Source organism: Oncorhynchus mykiss, chromosome 18, assembly GCF_013265735.2.
Source record: "Oncorhynchus mykiss isolate Arlee chromosome 18, USDA_OmykA_1.1, whole genome shotgun sequence".
NCBI lineage: Eukaryota > Metazoa > Chordata > Actinopteri > Salmoniformes > Salmonidae > Oncorhynchus > Oncorhynchus mykiss.
Window position 1 is genome coordinate 5,068,883 of NC_048582.1, and position 27,429 is coordinate 5,096,311.

Here is a 27,429-nt window from a genome sequence, read left to right on the forward strand (position 1 = left end):
AAGGGTACAGGACAAATAAGGGTTAATTGGCTTGCTCAAGGGCACAATGACAGATTTTTACACCTAGTCGGCTCGGGTTTCAAACCAGCAACCTTTCAGTTACTGGCCCAACACTCTTAACCGCTGGCTACCTGCCACCAGATCAATTAACTTCAATACAGTTATTCAAATACATTCATCAATGACTACAATAATGAATCAAGTATACACTGCTGCCATGAAGGGAGGCACCTGATTGGTAAGGATTCTTTAGATATCCTGTGGCATTCAAACATTGCTCAGCTTTTATCAAAGGGCCCAATGTGTGCCCTGAAAACACACCCCAACCATCACACCACCAGCCTCCAATGCTGACACACGGCAGGGATGCATGCAGTGGTGTAAAGTACTAAAGAATAAATTATTTGAAGACCTAGTTCATCTGTACTTTACTATTTATATATATATTTTTTGTTTTTAATTTTACCCCTTTTTTTTAGAATAATTTCTTTAAATAACTAATTTAGACGTTTTTGGGGCGTATCTGTACTACTATTTATATATACTATTTATATTGTTGACAACTTTTATTTCAATACATTCCTAAAGAAAATATGTACTTTTTACTCCATACATTTTCCCTGACCCCCAAAAGTACTTGTTACATTGTTTATGATTAGCAGGACAGAAAATGGTCCAGTTCACACACTTATCAAGATAACATCCCTGGTCATCCCTACTGCCTCTGATCTGGCAGACTCACTAAACACAAATGCTTCGTTTGTAAATGATGTCTGAGTGTTGGATTGAGCTCCCTGGCTATCCGTACTATATATATTTTTTTAAAGACAAATGTGCCCCCTGGTTTGCTTAATTGAAGGAATTTGAAATGATTACTACTTTAACTTTTGATACTTAAGTATCTTTACAACCAAATACTTTTACTCAAGTAGTATTTTAATGGGTGACTCACTTTCACTTGAGTCATTTTATATTAAGGTATCATTACTTTTACTCAAGTATGACAGTTAGGTTCATTAAGGATCATAGCTTTCACCTGGGTTCACCTGGTCAGTCTATGTCAAGGAAAGAACAGGTGTCGTTAATGTTCTATACACTCAGTGCATGTTGTGTCTACTAGCTCAATCCCACAGAAAACTGCAGAGTGAAGCAGTACCACTCAGTTAACCCTCAGACTCCACTGTGAGAAGCCTCACAAAGGATATTCAACCTTAAGGGCAAATCCAAGGTCATCTCAATATCTTTACAGTAGATGCTAACAACACTCACCAAAACTGTCAAGGTGTACACTGATCAGTAAAGACAGGCTAACATTCTATAATGCTCCATTCCCTCTGTACAGTTCTCTCACAGTGAGAAACAACAGGATAACAATTGAGTGTTCTACGCTTTCTTCATTTGATTAAATTCAACGCTGCCAATTATTTAATGACATGAGAATTAAGTGGAGTGTCTAATCTTAGCTGGTCTGAGAAAACTTCTCTCCTTTATGTATACATTGGTGTCTTTTTAAATGGCCCAATCTGTAGAATCTCTTCTCACAGTCAGTGCAGTGATAAGGCTTCTCTCCTGTGTGTAAACGTTGATGTCGTTTTAAGTTGCACAGTAGAGAGAAACTCGCCCCACAGTCAGAGCAGGAGTAAGGCTTCTCTCCTGTGTGTATACTTTCATGCCGTTTTAAGTGGCACAGTACAGAGAAACTCGCCGCACAGTCAGAACAGATGTAAGGCTTCTCTCCTGTGTGTGTTCTCTGATGAACTTTTAGCCTAGTTGATGTTGTGAAGCATTTTACACAATCAGAGCAAGAGTAAGGCTTCTCTCCTGTGTGTGTTCTTTTATGGACTTTTAGCTCAGTTGATGTTGTGAAGCATTTTACACAGTCAGAGCAGGAGTAAGGCTTCTCTCCTGTATGTATATGTTTATGTGTTTTTAAGTGGCCCAGTCGAGAGAAACTCTTTCCACAGTCAGAGCAGGAGTAAGGCTTCTCTCCCGTATGTATATGTTGGTGTCTTTTTAAGTGGCCCAGTAGAGAGAAACTCTTTCCACAGTCAGAGCAGGAGTAAGGCTTCTCTCCTGTGTGTATACATTCATGTCGTTTTAAGTTGCACAGTAGAGAGAACCTCGCCGCACAGTCAGAGCAGGAATAAAGCTTCTCTCCTGTGTGTATACGTTCATGTCGTTTTAAGTTGCGCAGTAGAGAGAAACTCGCCTTACAGTCAGAGCAGATGTAAGGCTTCTCTCCTGTGTGTGTTCTTTGATGAACTTTTAGCCTAGTTGATGTTGTGAAGCATTTTACACAGTCAGAGCAGGAGAACAGCTTCTCTCCTGTGTGCACTCTCTGATGAACTGTCAGAGCCTTGGATGTTGTGAAATTCTTCCCACCGTCAGTATAGGAATACCGATTCTCTCCTGTGTGTATTTTTAGGTGTACTTTTAGCTTTGATAGAAATGGGAAAATCTCCTCACAATGTGGGCAGGGGTGAGACCTCTTAGCTCTGTGATCTTCCTGCTGTTGCTCTCTAGATGTAGAGAATGTCTCAACATTGTCTCCTGTGTGAACAACATCAGAAGAACCAGTCAGTTGATGTGATATACATGTCAATCACATGTATTTTATGTAGCCCTTATTACATCAAAAGTTGTCACAAAGTGCTTTACAGAAACCCAGGCTCAATCCCCAAAGAGCAAGCAACGTAGATGTAGAAACAAAGTGGCCACGAAAAACTTGCCAGCAAGCAGGAACCTAGGAAGAAACATAGAGAGGAACCAGGCTCAAATGTGGGGCCAGTACTCTTCTGGCTGTACCGGGAGACATACATATTTATATCAGTAGACTGCACAATAGAAAAGGGAACAGAACTATTCTAAAAGTGGGTAAAAGCCATATCATCCTCCCCTCACTATCAAAGGGTTAGTAACCAGGCTGTATCACATCTGGCCATGATTGGGAGTCCTATAGGGTGGCTCACAATTGGCCTAGTGTTGTCCGGGTTTGGCCGGGGGTAGGCCGTCAATGTAACTAATCATTTGTTCTTAACTGACTTGCCTACATAAATAAAGGTAAAACATGTTTTTTTTTGTGTGTTTTTTTTAAAGACTCATTTCATAGAACTTTAAAACACTGGCAGATTGTCCACTTCACCACTTAGGTGTACTACTCTTTGAGCACTCCAGATATCCCAGTGAATAAAACAAATGCTGGCAATACTGGTGTCACACCATGCAAGTAGGAGTAGCATGATAAACAGTTTATCATGAAACAGTTCTACTGCAACTTTTCATACACAGTGGGAAGTTGGAACGAACAACATAGTTAGATAGAACCTGCTCTTACCATGAGAAACAGATTTCCCAATCTTCTCCTCCACTTCTTCATCTTTAATGTTGACATTCAGCTCCTGTGTTTGACTGCAGTCTTCCAGCTTCACTGATGCCATCTCTGGATCCTGCAGTGCAAACTGGGCTCCACTGTCACAATCAGGACCCAGTGACTGTAGGTTTGGACTCAGTGTGGAAGGAGAGAGGCAGGCTGAGTTTGTCGTCACTGTTGATGTTACCGGCCTCAGACTTAATTCTAGTCCTGTAGTAACAATGAGAAACAGACAAAAAGTTATTGTCTTGACATTTCTGGCACTTTCTTTATTCTCTATTAAAATATATTATATTTTTTCTTGTGCAATTATCTAATTCAGGACTTGACTTGGACTGAAATAGTTTGATACTCATTTTAGGTGGCGGGGTACTGTTTATATTTAGATGCCGGAGCTCCACAATACTGTTGAGGTAATATTCTAGAAGAGGAACATGAGCTGAAGCAGTAGAACATTGAGGTGCTGGTACTCATCTCCAGTGAGCTCCTGTCCATCTCATTTCAATAGATCAGGTAGGTAAGCATTGACAACAAAACAAGAATTAATTCAAATTAGACAAAGTACACGCTACACAACGTAACTAAACTTAACCTATAGTAGATTTCTTGGCTTTACATAAATTAATAAACGACTCAAAAACCATTTAGTACAAGGTTGCAGTATGTTTTAGGCAGCACTATGTACTATTTTCCTGAATAACCTTGTCTTCTCTATATTATTTAAATCAAAAAACAATTGTATTTCCCGTTCACACCATAGTAACATTTATAGACAAAGAAACGGAATGTGTCTGAATATTAGTACACATGTAGGACTGATCATCATTACATTCAGCTTCAAAACAGTAGTGCGACCATGAAATTGTCTCTCTTTGACGCAGACAGAGTGGGCGCCGCCATTTTCCCAGCTCGTGAATTTTACACAAAACCAATAGCATGTAAAACGAACTCAGAAATCTCAAATAAATTGATTTGATTATTAAATTACCTTGAGAAAATTATGTACATCCACTCAGTTCCAAGAAGGCGTAGCAGTCAGTCGTCTTTGTCTTGTCCCATGTATATATTTTTCTTCGCATTCTTTTTTATATTTTTCCTAAACCTCAACTTCAAATACTCTCCTTCAACCCGCCTCACCCAATGTGGTGTGGATCTGTTTTTATTCCTAAAGTATTTCTATTTACCTCAGAACTGGAATCTCTCAACTGAAGCTAACAAGCTACCAGCTATCAGTCAGCTAACCACTGCTAGCGGCTATCAGTCAGCTAACCACTGCTAGCGGTCATCAGCTAACCTTTAGCTCGGACAGCTCTCACCAGTTCTTACAACGCATTTCAAACCAGAGCAAACCGGACCTATTTTTCTCTCCATATCCTCCGGATTCCTACCAGCAAACGATGAACATTTTCATCTGGATCATCGCCGCTTGCTAACCAAATTTGTATACCGAGTATGTCCACATCTCCGTCAGACCATTTTATTGGTAAACTACATGGTCATTTTAAAATTTGCATTTTTTTAGTGACCCAATACGTAATATTATCATAATTTGGTTTTAATCCAGAGAGAATAGCAAAAGTATCTAGATCCTCTATGAGGCCGTGGAGAGACTAATTGTGGTTTTAAAAGAAAACATAAATCATCAGCATACAATGACACCTTAGTTTTTAAGCCACGGATTTTGTAATCCCTAAATATTATTGTTTGATCTAATCTTAACAGCTAACATTTCCATGGCAATAATAAATAGATATGCCGATAGTGGACAACCTTGTTTTATTCCTCTAAATAGTTTAAAAGTTTGAGATGTAGACATTATTTACTATTTTACACTTAGGGTTACTATACATAACTTTAACCCATTTTATAAAGAGATTTCCCAAAACTGAAATATTCTAGGCATTTATACAAACTCCAGTCGTACTTCATTAAAAGCCTTCTCAAAATCAGCTATGAAAACCAGGCCTGGTGTCCCTGATATTTCATAGTGTTCTATTGTTTCCAGTACTTGTCTAATATTATCTCCAATGTATCGTCCATGTAAAAAAACCTGTCTGATTACTATGAATAATAGCTGACAATACTTTAATTCTATGCGCCAAGCATTTTGCTAGAATTTTTGCATCACAACACTGAAGTGTAAGAGGTCTCCAATTTTTTAAATGGACTGGATCTTTATATATATATATATATATATATATACACCACTTTGGTCCTGTTTCAGTAATAATGATATCAGACCTTCTTGTTGTGTGTCTGATAATCTACCATTTATATAGGAGTGGTTAAAACATGCTAATAATGGTCCTTTGAGTATATAAAAAAAGATGTGTATACTTCCACTGGTATGCCATCCAGCCCTGGAGTTTTCCCATCCTTAAAGGCCCCAATTTCATCAAGCAGTTCCTCCTCTGTAATTTGGCCTTCATATGAGTCTTTCTCTACAGATGTTAATTTTAACATTATTATTAGGAAAAAAATCCATACAATTAGTTTCAGTTAGTGGAGATGGAGGAGCCTGAAACGAAAACATATTCTTAAAGTACTTTACTTCCTCTTTCAAAATATAATTTGGTGAATCATGCGTGACTCCGTCATTTGTAACAAGTTTTAATACTTTTTTTTGGTAGCATTTCTATATTGAAGATTGAAATAGAATTTGGTGCATTTTCCCCCATATTCCATCCAGTTCGCTTTATTTTTATAATATATTACACTGGATCTTTCTTGAATAAGTTCCTCCATTTCTTTTTGTTTTTCCTCTAACTTTTTCTGTGCCTCTATGGTACCGTTTATATTGCTGTCTAACTGTACTGTTAGTCCTTCTATTTCCTTTGTGAATATAGACTTGATCTAAATCGCTTTGTTTTATAGAGGAGTACTGAATTGCATGGCCTCTAAAGGCACACTTAAGTGTCCCATACAATAAGGGGATCTGCTGTACCCATGTTATGTCTGAAAAAGTCAGTTATAAATTCTCCTGTCCTAGTTCTAAACAATTTATCATCTAGTAGGCTTTGATTAAATTTCCAATATCCTCGCCCACGTGGAAATTCTGTAAGATAAATAAATATATATATATATATATATACACCAATAATGTGATGATCCGACCGCATTCTGTCCCCTATCAACACTTTTTAAACTTTTGGTGCCAGAGAGAATGGCATAAGAAAGTAGTCAAGACGACTAGCTTGATTAAGCCTGCCCCATGTATATCTCACTAGGTCAGGGTATTTAAGTCTCCATATATCCACTAATTCCTTAAGTGCCTGAGGGTGATAGTTTGTAGTGTGATTTCCTTTCCGGTCCATAGAGGTATTGAAGACCGTATTAAAATTCAAACATAAAGATATAAAACTGTATTTTTTTGTGAAGAATCAACAACAAGTGGGACACAATCATGAAGTGGAACGACATTTATTGGATATTTCAAACTTTTTTAACAAATCAAAAACTGAAAAATTGGGCGTGCAAAATTATTCAATTACAGTTTTATATCTTTATGTTTGAAGCCTGAAATGTGGCAAAAGGTCGCAAAGTTCAAGGGGGCCGAATACTTTCGCAAGGCACTGTATTTCACCACCTACCATAATGAGACAACTTTCAATTCTATTTATCAAAATATATGTTTATAAACGTACCATTAAAAAGTAACATGATGATGGGTGTGTCTATATAGCTGTACCATGATATTTGCATTTCTACTAGGTAAACCTCCAATTGGTCCCTACTATTACACCCGCTAAAAGCCCTCATCCCAATGCCCGGCAGACCACCCCCGACCCCCCGTATCCCATAGCCCTGAACAGATTGGGATCCATCCTTCGAAAAGAGCACACAGTGCCATTTACCGAGTTGAAGTAGATCAACTGCCAAATGCCTTTCCATCGCCCTCACCCCGATTTGTATTATATATAGCTCTGGATCATCCTCTATCGTCCCTAACATCTTTTACTCCTTCGCAACATTTGTGGGATACACACATACACCCACACACACACTCAACCCTTTCCCCCCACACAACCATAAACTCACATTCCCAACAGCTGCACCATCCCAGAGCCCAACTCAAGATAGGTCTTGATTTACAAATGCACTTACAGTTGCAGCTGTATGAGAAGGCCTGCAAGACCGCGCAAAAAAATGGGCAGAAATTGAGCGATTTTATGAACCATTGTCACATCCTAGATGATGGAGGTCAAATGTACACCTTTTCCCTGAAACACCCACAATACAGTCACCCGTATTGACCATATTCCCAAGCATCTCCATGCAGTCTGACTTTGATTTTGCGCCACCAGGGTCACAATATACCCCCTCTCTGAATGTCAGAGTGTGACCCCCTCCCCATGGGTTACTGCAGCTAGTGTTGCCAGCACTGCCACTGCCTGGGTGGGGGCACCCCACCGGAATCCCCACCGGCTAGATACAAGCTCGTCAAGGTTCTCATTAGCAGCTTTGAGAATTTCCTTGTGTAGCATGCTCTCCCTTTAGGGACCAACCCTGCAAGGCAGGCTCAGAATCTTGAGGGGGCAGTGCTGATCTAGATCTCTGACCGCATTTTGGCTGCATACAGACCTCTTACAGCAGGCCCATAAAACAGTTAGGGACTTCTCCTTAGTATCTGGGTCATTCAGGTGGGTGTCTAGGGTATAGGGTTGTGGACCGTACCATTAAATTAGGATTCTAAATAAATAATTAGATATCATTTATTTTAAAAATGTAGTTCCCCATGATAGGACAATAAATAAATCAAATGTATAAGTTATTTTAAAACTGTTCCACCATGATAGGACAATAAATAAATAAGAAGTATAATTCATTATAAAAGTATATCATCTGAACAACATTGAAAGCCTGCTTATTATTATTCGACCATGCTGGTCATTTATGAACATTTGAACATCTTGGCCATGTTCTGTTATAATCTCCACCCAGCACAGCCAGAAGAGGACTGGCCACCCCACATATGCTCTCTCTAATTCTCTCTTTCTTTCTCTCTCTCGGAGGACCTGAGCCCTAGGACCATGCCCCAGGACTACCTGACATGATGTATCCTTGCTGTCCCCAGTCCACCTGACTGTGCTGCTGCTCCAGTTTCAACTGTTCTGCCTTATTATTATTATTCGACCATGCTGGTCATTTATGAACATTTGAACATCTTGGCCATGTTCTGTTATAATCTCCACCCGGCACAGCCAGAAGAGGACTGGCCACCCCACATAGCCTACCCCACATAGCCTGGTTCCTCTCTAGGTTTCTTCCTAGGTTTTGGCCTTTCTAGGGAGTTTTTCCTAGCCACCGTGCTTCTACACCTGCATTGCTTGCTGTTTGGGGTTTTAGGCTGGGTTTCTGTACAGCACTTTGAGATATCAGCTGATGTACGAAGGGCTATATAAATAAATTTGATTTGATTTTGCTCATACCCTGGCCCACAGCAATACATTGGTTCTGGGATATGCAACCATTCCATTACTCACTCAACTTTCCCAAACAAAACAATACAATTAAAATAATAAACACACCCACACCATCCACACTGTGCCTTCTGTTTACTTGGTTTTTATCTTCACCATGCTGAATTAGTGCTTGTGTGTTCCAATTAGTTACAGGCGAAGATATATACAAAAGCTTTTATTGTATTGTTACAATCCATAACCGGGCTAGAATTGTGTTTCATTATTTTCCTCATCTACGAGAACTTTGTAATTATTTAAATAACCATGGAGTAGTCTTTGTCTCTGAACAACTGGTTATCAATATATAGTTTATCAACGCGGAGAGCTACTCGTTTCCCTTTTCATCTATTTTCTTTGAAAATTGGATACAGAACTTTGCGCCGTTCTGCAATTTCCTTCGGAAACTGATCATTCATGCCAATTTTGGTCCCAGCAAGTCTTTTAACCATTATTTTATCTTTAAATGAAGCAAATTTGGCAACGATTGGGCGTTCATACCTTTGGCCTCTCTGTCCGAAGCGGTGTACACATTCAAGTTGGATTTTGTCAATTACTTCAGATCCCACGTGAAGCTGAGGTCTACCGATTAATCGGAATGGCCGATTTCAAGTTTTCATAACAATCGGAAATCGGTATTTTTGGACACCGATTTGGCTGAATTCTTATACAGTGGGGGGAAAAAGTATTTAGTCAGCCACCAATTGTGCAAGTTCTCCCACTTAAAAATATGAGGCCTGTAATTTTCATCATAGGTACACTTCAACTATGACAGACAAAATGAGAAGAAAAGAAATCCAGAAAATCATTGTAGGATTTTTTTATTTATTTATTTGCAAATTATGGTGACCATATTCCCAAGAATCTCCATGGGTTTGGTACAGGTAGGCAGTCACTGTAAATAAGAATTGGTTCTTAACTGACTTGCCTAGTTAAATAAAATAAAACAATTATAATATGCCAGTACACTAAAGCCATGATAATGCTTTATTATAAAGGTATTTTATTTAATGTGTTCTGGTACCTCGGACACCCGCAGGTCAACACTCTCGGGCTCAGTTTTGGTTCCAGCACCTCCCAATTTACACATTAAGCACTGGAGAAATTGGTAGCTGCCGCTGCCTCCTCCGGCACAAATCTCCTTTGCATAGAATTCGCGAGGATGTTGATTTTGGCCTTTGGAATAGACCACAACCACAACACCCGAACAGGATCGATACATCCGAACATCACACCTGCTAGACAGGAATGTCAGTGTTTTGCCATGGCCAGCGAAGAGCCCGGATCTCAATCCCATTGAGCAGGTCTGGGACCTGTAGGATCGGAGTGTGAGGGATAGGACCATTCCCCCAGGAAATGTCCGGGATCTTGCAGGTGCCTTGGTGGAAGAGCAGGGTAACATCTCACAGCAAGAACTGGCAAATATGGTGCAGTCCATGAGGAGATGCACTGCGGTACTTAATGCAGCTGGTGGCCACACCAGATACTGACTGTTTTTTTTTATTTTGACCCCCCCCTTTGTTCAGGGACACATTATTCTATTATGTTAGTCACATGTCCAAGGAACTTGTTCAGTTTATGTCTGTTGTTGAATCTTGTTATTTTACATACAAATATTTACACATGAAGTTTGCTGAAAATAAACACAGTTGACAGTAAGAGGACGTTTCTTTTTTTGCCGAGTTTATTTTTACCTTGTCAGCTCAGGGATTTGATCCAGCAACCTTTCGATTACTGGCCCATCTCTCCAACCACTAGGCTACCTGTACGTAATTCATATCAGTAGGCTGCGCAATACAAAAGGGGAATAAAACTAATCTAAAACTATCTCAGCCATATCATCCTCCACTCACTATCACAAAAGGGTTAGAAACGACACAAACTAATTTCATAGAATTTAAAAACACTGTCAGTTTTACTACACTTCTTCAGTCTACTCTCTGAACACTCCAGATCGCCCAGTGAATAAAACAAATGCTGGCAATACTGGTGTCAAACCATGCAAGTGTCAGTAACATGAAATAATATATACGTTCTCATTGAAACAGTTATACTGCAACTTTTCATGCACAGCGGAGAAGTTGTAACGAACAACAAAATTAGACAGAACCAGCTCTTACCATGACTAACAGATGTCCCATTCTTCTCCTCCTCTTCTTCATCTTTAATGTTGACATTCAGCTCCAGTGTTTGATTGCAGTCTTCCAGCTTCACTGATGCCATCTCTGGATCCTGCAGTGTAAACTGGGCTCCACTGTCACAATCAGGACCCAGTGACTGTAGGTTTGGACTCAATGTGGAAGGAGAGAGGCAGGCTGGGTTTGTCCTCACTGTCGATGTTCCCGGCCTCATACCTGAGTCGGCAAATAGTACAAGAGAAACAGACCCAAAAGTTATTTTCTTGACAGTTTTGGCAAGGTCTTTCTTAAATATATATATATATATATATTGGTCAATTATCTAATTCAGTGCTTGACTTGGACTGAAATAGTTGTCGATACTCATTTTGGGTGCCGGTATGGTTTATATTTAGGTGCAGGAGCTCCACAATACTTTTGAGCTAAAACTTAACCTGTAGTAGATAAATGCATAAAAGACTCAAACCATTTAGTACAAGGTTACAGTTTGTTTTAGGCAGCACTATGTGATATTTTCATTGATAACCTTGTATTCACGGTTTTACTTCAAAAAACTATTGTATTTCCTGTTCACACCATAGTAACGTTTATAGATAAAGACAAACTGAATGTGTCAATATTATTATACATGTAGTAAACCGATAATTATTACATTAAACTTCAAAACAGTAGTGCAAACGTAAAATTGTCTCTCTGCTGCATCCACACTGCCTGCACTGAAGTCTGTTGACGCAGACCGAGTGGGGTCGGCCATTTTACCACCTTGTGAATTTTTCCTTTCATGGAGTTCTACAATTCCTTCCACCTCATGACTTGGTTTTTGCTCTGACATGCACTGTGAAATGTGGGACCTTATATAGACAGGTGTGTGCCTTTCCAAATCATGTCCAATCAATTGAATTTACCACAGGTTGACAACAATCAAGTTGTAGAGACATCTCAAGGATGATCAATGGAAACAAGATACACCTGAGCTCAATGTTAAGTCTCATAGCAAAAGGTCTGAATACTTATATAAATAAGGTATCCGTTTTTATTTTTTTTATAAATGTTTAAACATTTCTAAAAACCTGCATTTGCTTTGTAATTATGGGGTATTGTGATGTCATTATGGGGTATTGTGATGTCATTATGGGGTATTGAGTGTAGATTGATGAGGAACATTTTTAATTTAATCAATTTTAAAATAAGGCGGTAACGTAACCAAATGTGGGAAAAAATCAAGGGGTCTGAATACTTTCCGAACACACTGTACGTATTCATATCAGTAGGCTGGTACTGTACGTGTTCATATCAGTAGGCTGGTACTGTACGTATCCATATCAGTAGGCTGGTACTGTACGTATTCATATCAGTAGGCTGGTAGTGTATGTATTCATATCAGTAGGCTGGTACTGTACGTATTCATATCAGTAGGCTGGTAGTGTATGTATTCATATCAGTAGGCTGGTACTGTACGTATCCATATCAGTAGGCTGGTACTGTACGTATTCATATCAGTAGGCTGGTAGTGTATGTATTCATATCAGTAGGCTGGTAGTGTATGTATTCATATCAGTAGGCTGGTAGTGTATGTATTCATATCAGTAGGCTGGTAGTGTATGTATTCATATCAGTAGTCTGGTACTGTATGTATTCATATCAGTAGGCTGGTACTGTACGTATCCATATCAGTAGGCTGGTACTGTACGTATCCATATCAGTAGGCTGGTACTGTACGTATCCATATCAGTAGGCTGGTACTGTACGTATCCATATCAGTAGTCTGGTACTGTACGTATTCATATCAGTAGGCTGGTACTGTATGTATTCATATCAGTAGGCTGGTAGTGTATGTATTCATATCAGTAGGCTGGTACTGTATGTATTCATATCAGTAGGCTGTGCAATACAAAAGGGGAATAAAACTATTCTAAAAGTATCTCACAAGACAAGAAAATTATGATCTATATCACCCTCCACTCACTATCACACGGGTTAGTAACTACAGACTCATTTCATATCATCCTCTCACTATCACAAGGGTTAGTAACTACACAGACTCACTTCATAGAACTTTAAAACACTGGCAGTTTGTCTACTTCACTTCTTTAGTCTACTCTCTGATCACTCCAGATAGACCAGTTAATAAAACAAATGTTGACAATACTGGTGTCAAACCTCCAAGTCTCAGTAGCATGAAATAACATCTACCTTCTCATTAAAACAGTTTATCATGAAATCCTGCCCTGCCTTTCTAAAGTCTTCAAAAGCCAAGTGAACAAACAGATCACCGACCATTTCGAATCCCACCGTACCTTCTCCGCTATGCAATCTGGTTTCCGAGATGGTCATGGGTGCACCTCAGCCACGCTCAGGGTCCTAAACAATATCACAACTGCCATCGATAAAAGACAGTACTGTGCAGCCGTCTTCATTGACCTGGCCAAGGCTTTTGACTCTGTCAATCACCACATTCTTATTGGCAGACTCAACAGCCTTGGTTTCTCAAATGACTGCCTCGCTTGGTTCACCAACTACATCTCAGACAGAGTTCAGTCTATCAAATCGGAGGGCCTGTTGTCCGGACATCTGGCAGTCTCTGGGGGTTCCACAGGGTTAAATTCTCTGTATATATCAATGATCTCGCTCTTGCTGCAGACGACACCATTCTGTATACCTCCGGCCCTTCTTTGGACACTGTTAAACCTCCAGATGAGCTTCAATGCCATACAACACTCCTTCCGTGGCCCCCAACTGCTCTTAAATGCTAGTAAAGCTAAATGCATGCTCATCAACCGATCGCTGCCCGTACCCGCCCGCCCGACTAGCATCACTACCCTGGATGGTTCTGACTTAGAATATGTGGACAACTACAAATACCTAGGTGTTTGGTTAGACTGTAAACTCTCCTTCCAGACTCATATTAAGCATCTCCAATCCAAAAATAAATCTAGAATCGGCTTCCTATTTCACAACAAAGCCTCCTTCACTCGTGCTGCCAAACATACCCTCGTAAAACTGACTATCCTACCGATCCTTGACTTCGGCGATGTCATTTACAAAATAGCCTCCAACAGTACTCAGCAAATTGGATGTAGTCTACCACAATGCCATCCGTTTTGTCACCAAAGCCCCATATACTACCCACCACTGCGACCTGTATGCTCTCGTTGGCTGGCCCTTGCTTCATATTCGTCACCAAACCCATTGGCTCCAGGTCATCTATACGTTTTTGCTAGGTAAAGAACTGCCTTATCTCAGCTCACTGGTCACCATAGCAACACCCACCAGTAGCATGAGGTGCAGCAGGCATATTTCACTGGTCATCCCCAAAGCAAACTCCTCTTTTGGCCGCCTCTCCTTCCAGGTCTCTGCTGTCAATGACTGGAACGAATTGCAAAAAATTACTGAAGCTGGAGACTTGTCTCCCTCACTAACTTTAAGCGTCAGCTGTCAGAGCAGCTTACCGATCATTGCACCTGTACACAGCCCATCTGTAAATAGCCCACCCAACTACCTCATCCCCATATTGTTATTTACTTTTGCACCTCAGTATCTCTACTTGCACATCATCATCTGCACATCTATCACTCCAGTGTTAATGCTACATTGTAATTATTTCGCCACTGTGGCTTTTATTGCCTTACCTCACTAATCTTACTACATTTGCACACACTGCATATAGATTTTTCGTTTGTTTATCCCATGTGTAACTAACTCTGTGTTGTTTTTGTCGCACTGCTTTGCTTTATCTTGGCCAGGTCGCAGTTGTAAATGAGAACTTGTTCTCAACTGGCCCACCTGGTTAAATAAAGGTGTTCTCAACTGGCCCACCTGGTTAAATAAAGGTGTTCTCAACTGGCCCACCTGGTTAAATAAAGGTGTTCTCAACTGGCCCACCTGGTTAAATAAAGGTGAAATAAAATAAATAAAACAGTTCTACAGCAACTTTTCATGCACAGTGGGAAGTTGGAATGAAAAACACCAACTTAAGATAGATATAACCTGCTCTTACCATGAGAAACAGATGTCCCAATCTCCTCCTCCTCTTCTTCATCTTTAATGTTGACATTCAGCTCCAGTGTTTGACTGCAGTCTTCCAGCTTCACTGACGCCATCTCTGGATCCTGCAGTGCAAACTGGGCTCCACTGTCACAATCAGGACCCAGTGACTGTAGGTTTGAACTCAGTGTGGAAGGAGAGAGGCAGACTGGGTTTGTCCTCACTGTTGATGTTACCGGCCTCAGACTTAATCTGAGTTGGCCAGTATTAATAAAGAGAAACGGACACAAAAGTTAGTGCCAGAACTGTCAAGACTTTCTTTATTCTCTAAAAATATGGTTTATATTTAGGTAAAGGAGCTCCACAATACTGTTGAGCTAATATTCTATAAGAGGAACATGAGCTCAAACAGTAGAAATTTGAGGTGCTGGTACTCAGCTCTGGTGAGCTCCTGTCCAAGTCAAGCACTGATTTCAATAGATCTGGTAGCTAAGCATTGGCAACAAAACATTAATTAATTCACATTATACAAAGCATACACTTTAAATTAGGCTACACAACTCTAAATGTACTTAATCTATAGTAGATTTCCTGAATTCACAAAAATGCATAAATTACTAAAAAAAAACATTTAGTACAAGGTTGCAGTATGTTTCAGGCAGCACTATGTACTATTTTCCTGAATAACCTGGTCTTCCCTGTATTATTTAAATCAAAAAACAATAGTATTTCCGTTCACACCATAGTAACATATATAGACAGACAGAAACAGCTGAATGTCTGAATATTAGTACACATGTAGAAAACTGATTGATAATCATTACATTTAGCTCCAAAACAGTAGTGTAACCGTAATATTGTCTCTCTGCTGCACCCTCACTGCCTGAACTGAATGAAGTACGTTGATGCAGACCGAGGGGGATCCGCCATTTTACCATCTCCCGAATTTTACACAAAACCAAAAACGACATGTAAAACGAACCTGGAAATCTCAAATAGATTGATCCTTTATGAAATTACCTTGACGAAATTATATACATCCACTCAGACTACCAAAGTATCTAACTATGTGACTTGAAAAAGGTGATCACGTTCACTCACGCGGTTTGACATTAAAAAAAATAGCACATAAAACCTTTATCAAACGTGATAATACCTTGACGTAATTGTTACCTAGCATGTTATGACATGTTCTTTCGATATTAGAACGTGCTATTACATACCAGTAGTAATATATTAGAAACGGACACAGAAGTTATCGTCTCGACTGCACAATTCTGACGTATCCTTTATTCTGAAGAATGATGTGCGCCTGCGCGGAACTTCCTGTTTCCCCACTACCAGTTTCTAATCACAGAGACGTAACAACGCGAGACTTCAGAGAACGCTTGGGAAGCAGACTTCTCAAGCCGGGGTTTGAGAAGTTGAGAAGTGAACAATTCTGATACTTTTGCAGCGGCTAATGGGGATCCTAATAAATACCAAAAATATTCCGTCGGTACACACTTGAAACATGGCCATTATTTTATCAATTTCATAACTGCAGTGGCTTATTCACAATAACTGCATACTGCATACTGCATACTATGTACATCTTAGCATCACAGGTAGCCTAGTGGTTAGAGCGTTGGGCTATGTAGCTGGAAAGTTGCTGAATCAAATCCCCGAGTTTACATAGCATTAATCTTTCGTTCTGTCCCTGAACAATGTAGTTAACCCACCGTTCCTTAGTAGGCAGTCATTGAGATAAAGGTAAAAAAATATTTTAAAAAAATCACGAGTAGCCAGACCGAGGTGAAGTTGGTTTCATATTCAGACATTCATTCGCCAAAAGCCATTGCAATTTCAAAAATCAATAACAAATGAATTGATTGTCACAGAAACAAAAACAGATATGGTTTATTCTATCAAATCTAATCAAATATCATTTAAAACTGTATAAATCAATAACTAATTCACCGTTTGTCACAGAAACATCAAACTATGTATGATTTATTCTATAAATGTCTAGTATACTTTTACAACCTTTGCTTTGAGTAGAAATTCCCGTTTTGATTTGATAGAAATACATAAAATATCAAGTATTGCATTTAAAGATAAATAAATCAATAACTCATTCAGTGATTGTCTCAGAAAAAAGTGAGAATATGCATTTAAAATAACTTTAAAATAAATGTTAATTTCAAGTGCAATTTGTTCTATATGAAGTTAGACAATGTGTACATAAAGTTGTACAATGTTTACAATCTTAAATTGTATGTCAAATCAATGTTTACGATCTTAAATTGTATGTCAAATCAATGTTTACAATCTTAAATTGTATGTCAAATCAATGTTTGCATTTTTAGTGCAAAAGTTCCACATTTTAAAGTAGTTACAAGGCACAACAGTCATTTATTTATACGTCTCTAATTTAACAGCAAAAAAGGCCCCTTCCAATAATTTTATATTTGAGCTTTATTATCAGATTATCTTCTTCAAACAACAGTAAAACTGATTGACTTTCTTCCTTCTATCCATCTACTACAGGGTTTAGTGCTCCAACCACTCCTGGAATCTTCTGCTCAAGACGATGAACCTCAATATATAACAAAACTCCAGATAACAGGTGGTGCTGCTCCGAAATTATATACACAATATAATAAAATATATTGATTTAAAAACATCTTGTTAGATGTTCTGATTTAGACAGAATGACTGAAGATTACCTGTCATTTCAAATCATTAGTTTACAATTTCACGACGGAATTGATTACAATTTATAACCGTCATGTCTCAAAACTGGGAGAAGCAGAAAGAGCATGTCATTCACCCGACATTTGTTCCTCAAGACAGTAACACAACGACACAAGGATAATTGTAAGCATCAACATTTTTGAAAACGTTAGTAATTTTACATGGTTGTTATATTAATGATCAGTTTCCGTTAATGTCGCAAACTATTATTTTCTCTAGGCTGACATAAGAAACTCTGCCTGGATACTTGCATGCTAACTAACATTAACTCTAACTTAGCTGCTCTAGCCTACTATGGTCCTGTCCCTCTGACCAGGGTAAACAAAGTGTTAATGTTGTGTATTGTATATACAGTATTTCACTAAAAACAGTTTAATTCATTTAATTATACACATGAGAAAAAAAGGTTGCCCAGCACGAATTCATGTACAAACATTATTTTTCATTACATTCTTGTCATTTAGCAGATGTTTGTATCCAGAGCGACTTACAGGACAAATAAGAGTTAATTGGCTTGCTCAAGGGCACAATGACAGATTTTTCACCTAGTCGGCTCGGGATTCAAACCAGCAACCTTTCAGTTACTGGCCCAACACTCTTAACACTCTAGGCTACCTGCCGCCAGATCAATTAACTTCAATACAGTTATTCAAATACATTCATCATCAATGACTAAAATAATGAATCTAGTATTAAAAGACAAATTAATAAACACAAGTAGTCGATTCATAGCCTGTTTATCATTAAACACAATTGTTTAGTAATATAAAATAATTCACCCAAACTAATGCTAAAAACAGATCACCCCATCATCTTTATCTGATATACACCGAGTGCACAAAACATTAGGAACACCTTCCAAAATTGAGTTGCACCGCCCTTTGTCCTCAGAACAGCCTCAAGTCGTCGGGGCATAGACTGTCCAAGGTGTTGAGAGCGTTCACAGGGATGCTGGCCCATGTTGACTCCAATGCTTCCCACAATTGTGTCAATGTGGCTGGGAGTGGATCTCTACTCCGAATAGCTCCTTCCATCTCCTCCCAGAGATGAACAATTGGATTGAGATCTGGTGACTCGTCAGGCCACTGCAGTAAACTGAATTCAATGTCATGTTCTTGGAACCATTCCTGGACAAGCCTTGTGGCATGGGGGATAATCCTGCAAATCTATTTGCAGATGGATACACTGCTGCCGTGAAGGGATGCACCAGATTGGCAAGGATGCTTTAGACATCCTGTGGCATTCAAACATTGCTCAACTTTTATCAAGGGGCCCAATGTGTACCCTGAAAACACACCCCACGCCCCATAGTCAGACCAGGCAATGTTTTTAAAATTCTCCAGTGTTTTCATTCCTTAGCCCACTGCAACTGCAGTATCTTGTTTTCTACTGAAAGCTAATGGGGATCCAAAATAAATACACAAAAACAACACTATTTTGGATCATAGTTTTTCACCTGGATTCACCTGGTCACCTATGTCATGAAAAGAGCAGGTGTTGTTCATGTTTTGTGAACAGAGTATGTAAAAAGAGTATGTTGTTTCTACCAGCTCATTCCCACAGAAAACTGCAGAGGGAAGTAGTACAACACAGTCAACCATCAAACTCCATTTTGAGACATATCACAGAGGATATTCAACCCTAAGGTAATCTCAATATCTTTACAGTAGAAACGAACAAAACACATCAAAACTGACAAGGTACAAACTGGTCCATAAAGGAAAGAAAGGCTAACATTCTATAACGCTCCCTTTCCTCTGTAAAGTTCTCTCATAGTAAGAAACTACAGTTGAAGTCAGAAGTTTACACACACCTTAGCCAAATACATTTAAACTCAGTTGGACAATTCCTGACATTTAATCCTAGTAAACATTTCCTGTTTTAGGTCAGTTAGGATCACCACTTTATTTTAAGAATGTGAAATGTCAGAATAATAGTAGAGATAATTATTTATTTCAGTTTTAATTTCTTTCATCACATTCCCAGTGGGTCAGAAGTTTGCATACACTCAATTCGTATTTGGTAGCATCTCTTTAAATTGTTTCACTTGGGTCAAACATTTCAGGTGGCCTTCCACAAGCTTTCCACAATAAGTTGGGTGAATTTTGGCCTGTTCCCCCTGACAGAGCTGGTGTAACTGAGTCAGGTTTGTAGGCCTCCTTCCTCGCGCAATCTTTTTCAGTTCTGCCCAAAAATTTTCTATAGGATTGAGGTCAGGGCTTTGTGATGGCCACTCCAATACCTTGACTTTGTTGTCCTTAAGCCATGTTGCCACAACTTTGGAAGTATACTTGGGGTCATTGTCCATTTGGAAGACCCATTTGCGACCAAGCTTTAACTTCCTGACTGATGTCTTGAGATGTTGCTTCAATATATCCACATCATTTTCTATTTTGTGAAGTGCACCATTTCCTCCTGTAGCCACGCACCCCCACAACATGATGCTGCCACCCCCACAACATGATGCTGCCCCCCCCCCGTGCTTCACGGTTGGGATGGTGTTCTTCGGCTTGCAAGCCTCACCCTTTTTCCTCCAAACATAATGATAGTCATTATTGCCAAACAGTTATATTTTTGTTTTATCAGAACAGAGGAAATTTCTCAAAAAAGTACAATCTTTGTCCCCATGTGCAGTTGCAAACCATAGTCAGGTTTTTTTATGGCTGTTTTGGAGCAGTGGCTTCTTCCTTGCTGAGCGGCCTTTCAGGTTATGCCGATATAGGACTCGTTTGACTGTGGACAAAGATACTTTTATACCCGTTTCCTCCAGCATCTTCACAAGGTCCTTTGCTGTATGTTCATCTCTAGGTGACAGATGGCTGCGTGGTCCCATGGTGTTTATACTTGCATACTATTTTTTGTACAAATGAACCTGTTACCTTCAGGCGTTTGGAAATTGCTCCCAAGGATGAACCAGACTTGTGGAGGTCTACAATAGTTTTTCTGGGGTCTTGGCTGATTTCTTTTGATTTTCCCATGATATCAAGCAAAGAGGCACTGAGTTTGAAGGTATGCCTTGAAATACATCAACAGGTACACCTCCAATTGATTAAAATGATGTAAATTAGCCTATCAGAAGCTTCTAAAGCCATGAAATCATTTTCGGAAATTTTCCAAGCTATTTAAAGGCACAGTCAACTTAGTGTATGTAAACTTCTGACCCACTGGAATTGTAATACAGTGAATTATAAGTGATATAATCTGTCTGTAAACAATTGCTGGAAAAATGACTTGTGTCGTGTACAAAGTAGATGTCCTAACCGACTTGCCAAAACTATAGTTTTAGTTTAGTTTACTATAGTTAACGCTTTCTTCATTTGATCCAATTCAACGTTGCCAATTATTTAATGACATGACAATTAAGTGGAGTGTCTAATCTTAGCTGGTCTGAGAGAACTGATGAGGCTTCTCTCCTTCATGTATACCTTGGTGTCTTTTGAAATGACCCAGTTGAGAGAAACTCTTTCCACAGTCAGAGCAGGAGTAAGGCTTCTATCCTGTGTGTATACGTTCATGTTGTTTTAAGGTGCCCAGTCGAGAGAAACTCACCCCACAGTCAGAGCAGGAGTAAGGCTTCTCTCCTGTGTGTATACGTTTATGTTGTTTTAAGGTGCCCGGATGAGAGAAACTCGCTCCACAGTCAGAGCAGTAGAAAGGCTTCTCTCCTGTGTGTATACGTTCATGTCTTTTTAAGTCACCCAGTTGAGAGAAACTCTTTCCACAGTCAGAGCAGGAGTAAGGCTTCTCTCCTGTGTGCGTTCTTTGATGAACTATTAGCTCATTTGATGTTGTGAAGCATTTTACACAGTCAGAGCAGGAGTAAGGCTTCTCTCCTGTGTGTATACGTTCATGTTGTTTTAAGGTGCCCGGATGAGAGAAACTCGCCCCACAGTCAGAGCAGGTGTAAGGCTTCTCTCCTGTGTGCATACGTTCATGTTGTTTTAAGTTACCCAGTCGAGAGAAACTCTTTCCACAGTCAGAGCAGGAGTAAGGCTTCACTCCTGTGTGTGTACGTTCATGTTGTTTTAAGGTGCCCAGTCGAGAGAACCTTGCCCCACAGTCAGAGCAGAAGTAAGGCTTCTCTCCTGTGTGTGTTCTTTGGTGAACTTTTAGCTCAGTTGATGTTGTAAAGCATTTTACACAGTCAGAGCAGGAGTAAGGCTTCTCTCCTGTGTGTGTTCCATGATGAACTTTTAGCTCAGTTGATGTTTTGAAACATTTTACACAGTCAGAGCAGGAGTAAGGTTTCACTTCTGTATGTATACGTTCATGTCTTTTTAAGTGGCCCAGTTGAGAGAAACTCTTTCCACAGTCAGAGCAGAAGTAAGGCTTCTCTCCTGTGTGTATACGTTCATGTTGTTTTAAGGTGCCCAGTCGAGAGAAACTCGCCCCACAGACAGAGCAGGAGTAAGGCTTCTCTCCTGTGTGTGTTCTTTGGTGAACTATTAGCTCAGTTATTGTTGTGAAGCATTTTACACAGTCAGGGCAGGAGTAAGGCTTCTCTCCTGTGTGTATACGTTCATGTTGTTTTAAGTTGCCTAGTTGAGAGAACCTCGCCCCACAGTCAGAGCAGGAGTAAGGCTTCTCTCCTGTATGTGTTCTCTGATGAACTTTTAGCTCAGTTGATGTTGTAAAGCATTTTACACAGTCGGAGCAGGAGTAAGGCTTCTCTCCTGTGTGTATACGTTCATGTTGTTTTAAGGTGCCCAGTCGAGAGAAACTCGCCCCACAGTCAGAGCAGGAGTAAGGCTTTTCTCCTGTGTGTATTTTTAGGTGTATTTTTAGTTTTGATGGAAGTGGGAAAATCTCCTCACAATGTGGGCAGTGGTGAGACCTCCTAGCTCTGTGATCTTCCTGATGTTGCTCTCTGGATGTAGAGAATGTCTCAACGTGGTCTCCTGTGTGAACAACACCAGAAGAACCAGTCAGTTGGTGTGATATACATGTCAATCAAATGTATATTATGAAGCCCTTTTTACATCAGTTGTAACAGTGCTTTATAGAAACCCACCCAAATTCCCCAAAGAGCAAGCAATGCAGATGTAGAAGCACAGTGGCCACAAGAACTCCCCTAGAAAATAGGAACCTTGGAAGAAACAGAGAGGAACCAGGCTCAAAGGGGTGACCTCTTCTGGCTGTATCGGGTGACATACAGTTGAAGTCAGAAGTTTACATACACTTAGGTTGGAGTCATTAAAACTCATTTTTCAACCACTCCACAAATTTCTCGTTAACAAACTATAGTTTGGCAAGTCGGTTAGGACATCTACTTTGTACATGACACAAGTAATTTTTCCAACAATTGTTTTCAGACAGATTATTTCACTTATCATTTTCTGTATCACAATTAGTGGGTCAGAAGTTTACATACACGAAGTTGACTGTACCTTTAAACAGCTTGGAAAATTCCAGAAAATTATGTCATGGCTTTAGAAGCTTCTGATAGGCTAATTTACATAATTTGAGTCAATTGGAGGTGTACCTGTGTATTTTAAGGCCTACCTTGAAACTCTCTGCCTCTTTGCTTGACATCATGGGAAAATCAAAAGAAATCAGCCAAGACCTCACAAAACAAATTGTAGACCTCTACAAGTCTGGTTCATCCTTGGAAGAAATTTCCAAACGCCTGGGCGTTTGTACAACGTTCATCTGTACAAACAATAGTACGCAGGTATAAACAGCATGGGACCACGCAACCGTCATACCGCACAGGAAGGAGATGCGTTCGGTCTCCTAGAGATGAATGTACTTTGGTGCGAAAAGTGCAAATCAATCCCAGAACAACAGCAAAGGACCTTGTGAAGATGCTGGAGGAAACAGGTACAAAAGTATCTATATTCACAGTAGAAAGAGTCCTATATCGACATAATCTGAAAGGCCGCTCAGCAAGGAAGAAGCCACTGCTCCAAAACCTCCATAAAAAAAAACAGACTACGGTTTGCAACTGCACATGGGGACAAAGATCGTACTTTTTGGAGAAATGTCCTCTGGTCTGATGAAACAAAAATAGAACTGTTTGGCCATAATGACCATCGTTATGTTTGGAGGAAAAAGGGGGGGGGGGGGGGGGGTTGCTGAAGCTGAAGAACACCATCCCAACCGTGAGGAACAGGGGTGGCAGCATCATGTTGTGGGGGTGCTTTGCTGCAAGAGGGGCTGGTGCACTTCACAAAATAGATGGCTTCATGAGGGAGGGAAAATTATGTGGATATATTGAAGCAACATCTCAAGACATCACAGTCAGGAAGTAAAAGCTTGTTCGCAAATGGGTCTTCCAAATGGACAATGACCCCAAGCATACTTCCAAAGTTGTGGCAAAATGGCTTAAGGACAACAAAGTCAAGGTATTGGAGTGGCCATCACAAAGCCCTGACCTCAAACCTATAGAACATTTTTGGGCAGAACTGAAAAGTGTGTGTGCGAGCAAGGAGACCTACAAGCCTGACTCAGTTACACCAGCTCTGTCAGGAGGAATGGGCCAAAATTTACCCAACATATTGTGGGAAGCTTGTGGAAGGCTACCCGAAATGTTTGACCCAAGTTAAACAATTTAAAGGCAATGCTACCAAATACTAATTGAGTGTATGTAAACTTCTCACCCACTGGGAATGTGATGAAAGAAATAAAAGCTGAAATAAATCATTCGCTCTATTATTATTCTGACATTTCACATTCGTAATATAAAGTGGTGATCCTAACTGACCTAAAACACAATTATTAAGGGCTTTTTGCAAATGTCTGCTGATTGTCTGCTTAATGTCTACTTAATGTCCGAATGTGTGAATATAAAACCAACTTTACTTTAAAGACAGGGAATCTTTACTAGGATTAAATGTCAGGAATTGTGAAAAACTGAGTTTAAATGTATTTGGTGTATAAGGTGTATGTAAACTTCCAACTTCAACTGTATGTATTCATGTCAGTAGGCTGTGCAATACAAAAGGGGAATAAAACTATTCTAAAAGTGGGTTAAGAGTTGAAAGCTAAAAAAGAGTCAAAAGTCATGAAAATGTTGTTATATCATCCTCCACTCACTATCACAAGGGTTAGTAACTACACAGACTAATTTCATAGAACTTAAAAAAAAAACTGGCAGTTTATCTACTTCACTTCTTTAGGCTATCCTCTGAGCACTCCAGATAGCTCAGTTAATAAAACAAATGCTGACAATACTGGTGTCATCCCTGCAAGACTCCGTAGCATGAAATAACATTACCTTTTCATTTAAACAGTTCACCATCAAACAGTTCTACTGCAACTTTTCATGCCCAGAGGGAAGTTGAAACGAACAACACAAGCTTTGTTGTGCAGTGTGGAGTTTCTCAGCGATGTGTGATGTCAGAACTACAGAATTCAACCTAGCAATAGACTGGGTCATGTCATGACTTGCCCTTTTGGGTGAGGATCATAGGCGCCAGATCCCATCACCCTTTCCCCTCCCCTCTTTCGCTCTCTCCCACCAGTTTTATGGTCCTCTTAACATGTGTCTTGAGGTCGACATAAATTCTTACTGACCTCCAGGCATTGACCTGGAAATTCTCTGATGACGTCAGACTCATTCTGAACAGGTTGCAGCCTACCAGGATACTTGGTTTTCCTTCCCTTGGCATGTGCGCTTGTGTAAGCAAACGTACCACGGACAACGGAACATTTAATGAGGATTTATGCTGGGATAACGTAAAACTTGTTAGGGTGTCCTGTCTACGGGACAGTTGTTACTCAATTAGCATAATGTGTTAACGTGGTTTTTAGCGGGGGGGGGGGGGGGGGGGGGGGGGGGGGGGTGTAGGTACATATAGGTGTCTTATATGGGCAGAAAGCTTAAATTATTGTTAATCAAACTGCATTGTCCAATTTACAGTAGCTATTACAGCGACAAAAACGCCATTCTATTGTTTGAGGAGAGTGCAGAACAACAAAACACTATTTCCACCCCGACAGGTTTGATACATTCACATCTGAAGGTAAAATATTGACTTACATTCCGAAATCTTGCTCTGATTTGTCATCCAAAGGGTACCAGAGATAACACATAGTGTTGTTTGGTTAGATAAAATCCTTTTTCATATCCTAAAAAAGGTCCATGTAGCATGCACGATCGATTTTGTATTTCCCCTCGTTCAACTTGCAAAGAAAGAAATCTGTGAAAATCAAACGCTAAAACGTTGTTTCAACCAGTTAAATTACATTTGTACTTATTCCTCAGACACTCGAGAAAGTAACCAACCTTTGTTAGATCAGTCTGCATTCAGTCAATCCACTGGGAAACCAGTTTTAGCCAGGATGGCATCATGGCCATACGGCATCATTGCAAGCCGATGACACGGTTGGTGTTCACTTGATTGACTGTGTCTTTGTCAAATTACCACCTATCGTTTTGAAACCAAGCTAGCTAGATAGCCAATAAGCTGTGCTTTACGAGAGCAGGTGGAAACCCTTTGTCCGTCACACAATCTTTCAGCTAGGACGCCAGGAGACTAGTTCCGTTTGGACATTAATGCAAGAACATGTCAAAGCGCGTTACGCATATCTGTGAGTTATGAAAACGAAGTGTTTTGCCAATTTTGAACTTACAATATGGCTACTAATACTGGAAAAGCTCAATAAAATCCAGATATACAGATTGTGGACGATATTCTAGCAGAAATCTATCGGGAAAATAGACGCTAACGTTTCCTGAGACTGGTAAGTGAAATACGAGTCTTTATATTCTTTTATATTGTAAATCCAAAAGCCACAACATGTCAAAGTCAACATCCAATACACGTTGGGCTCCCGACTGGCGCAGTGGTCTAACACACTGCAGTACCTGGTTTGAATCTAGGCTGCATCACATCCGGCTGTGATTGGGAGTCCCATAGGACAGCGCACAATTGGCCCAGCGTCTGGGTTTGGCCGGGGTAGGCGTCATTGTAAATAAGAATTTGTACTGACTTGCCAAGTTAAATAAAGTTTAATATAAAAAAGAAGCAAATAATTGGTACACACTTCACCAGTGTTCACCACTCTATATAATATATGTTTATAGATGTGTTGTTGTATATTTGATGTAAAATAAGCTCTAAACTTGAATTCTTACAGATTTTTTTTTGTGTGGTAAAGACTGACTTCAAAGAGACCACATTCAAGTCCTCCATCCCCCACTTAGTCTGACTACTGCTCTCCCATCAACCCATAGAACGGACTTCCAGAAATCTTCAGGTTTGTCCAGGTGGTCTCTGGCAAAGTTAAGACAGGCAGTTTGGTTCTTGTGTGACAGCAGAGGCTTCTTCCTAGCAACCCTCCCATTTGGATTCAGTGTTCTTACTGTTGAAGCACAGTTACCTGAGACGCAGCAAGGGAGGTTTGCAAATCTCTAGATGTTATGTTTGGGTTGGCTTTTACCTGATTTATTATCGTTCTTGTGGCTCTTAGGGATATTTTGGAAGGGTGTCCACTTCTAGGCCGAGTTGCTGTCATGTTAAATGCTTTCCATACGTAAATTGTTTGCCTCACAGTGAACTGAAGGAGCTCAAATCTTTTTGAGATGATTTTATAGCCTTCCCCAGAATGATGTGTTCCAACTACCCTCGTCCTGTTGTCCTCTGAGATATCCTTTCCTCTCGGCATGTTGTGCTTTGAATTCACCTGGATGGGTAACACAAAACTGACCAGGTTTCTTACCTCTGTCAGAGTCCCGCACAAACTCTTTCCTAACGATCTCTCCTTTGATTGGTTCATTTGGTACCCAATTATTTACCCA

General features: G+C 39.9%; 3 protein-coding genes across 13 annotated transcripts in view; all 3 read right to left on the reverse strand.

Annotated features, from left to right (window-relative positions):
• Nucleotides 1-27,429, reverse strand: part of LOC110528894 (oocyte zinc finger protein XlCOF6-like) — a 680,129-nt gene that overhangs the window by 256,820 nt on the left and 395,880 nt on the right. The gene's annotated exons all lie outside the window — the stretch shown is intronic.
• Nucleotides 1-27,429, reverse strand: part of LOC110528886 (zinc finger protein 664-like) — a 140,889-nt gene that overhangs the window by 112,433 nt on the left and 1,027 nt on the right. For 3 of the 11 annotated variants that reach the window (XM_036951243.1, XM_036951246.1, XM_036951244.1), the window contains exons 1-4: nucleotides 16,175-16,331; nucleotides 14,965-15,203; nucleotides 10,949-11,183; nucleotides 3,335-3,582 (exon numbers count right to left, since the gene is read on the reverse strand). In XM_036951243.1, the coding sequence (XP_036807138.1) occupies nucleotides 3,335-3,582; nucleotides 10,949-11,183; nucleotides 14,965-15,067 (586 nt within the window). In that variant the 5' untranslated portion in view covers nucleotides 15,068-15,203; nucleotides 16,175-16,331. Of the gene's footprint in view, nucleotides 1-1,457; nucleotides 2,551-2,573; nucleotides 2,744-3,334; nucleotides 3,583-9,640; nucleotides 10,208-10,531; nucleotides 10,593-10,946; nucleotides 11,184-14,964; nucleotides 15,204-15,361; nucleotides 15,693-16,174; nucleotides 16,931-27,429 lie in introns of those variants that run through there. The other 8 variants (XM_036951241.1, XM_036951242.1, XM_036951240.1 and 5 more) reach the window with 8 other exon arrangements.
• Nucleotides 20,858-27,429, reverse strand: part of LOC110514545 (zinc finger protein 883-like) — a 98,722-nt gene continuing 92,150 nt past the window's right edge. Inside the window, exon 6 of the mRNA XM_036951260.1 lies at nucleotides 20,858-22,521. Within this exon, the coding sequence (XP_036807155.1) occupies nucleotides 21,180-22,521 (1,342 nt within the window). The 3' untranslated portion in view covers nucleotides 20,858-21,179. The remainder of the gene's footprint in view (nucleotides 22,522-27,429) is intronic.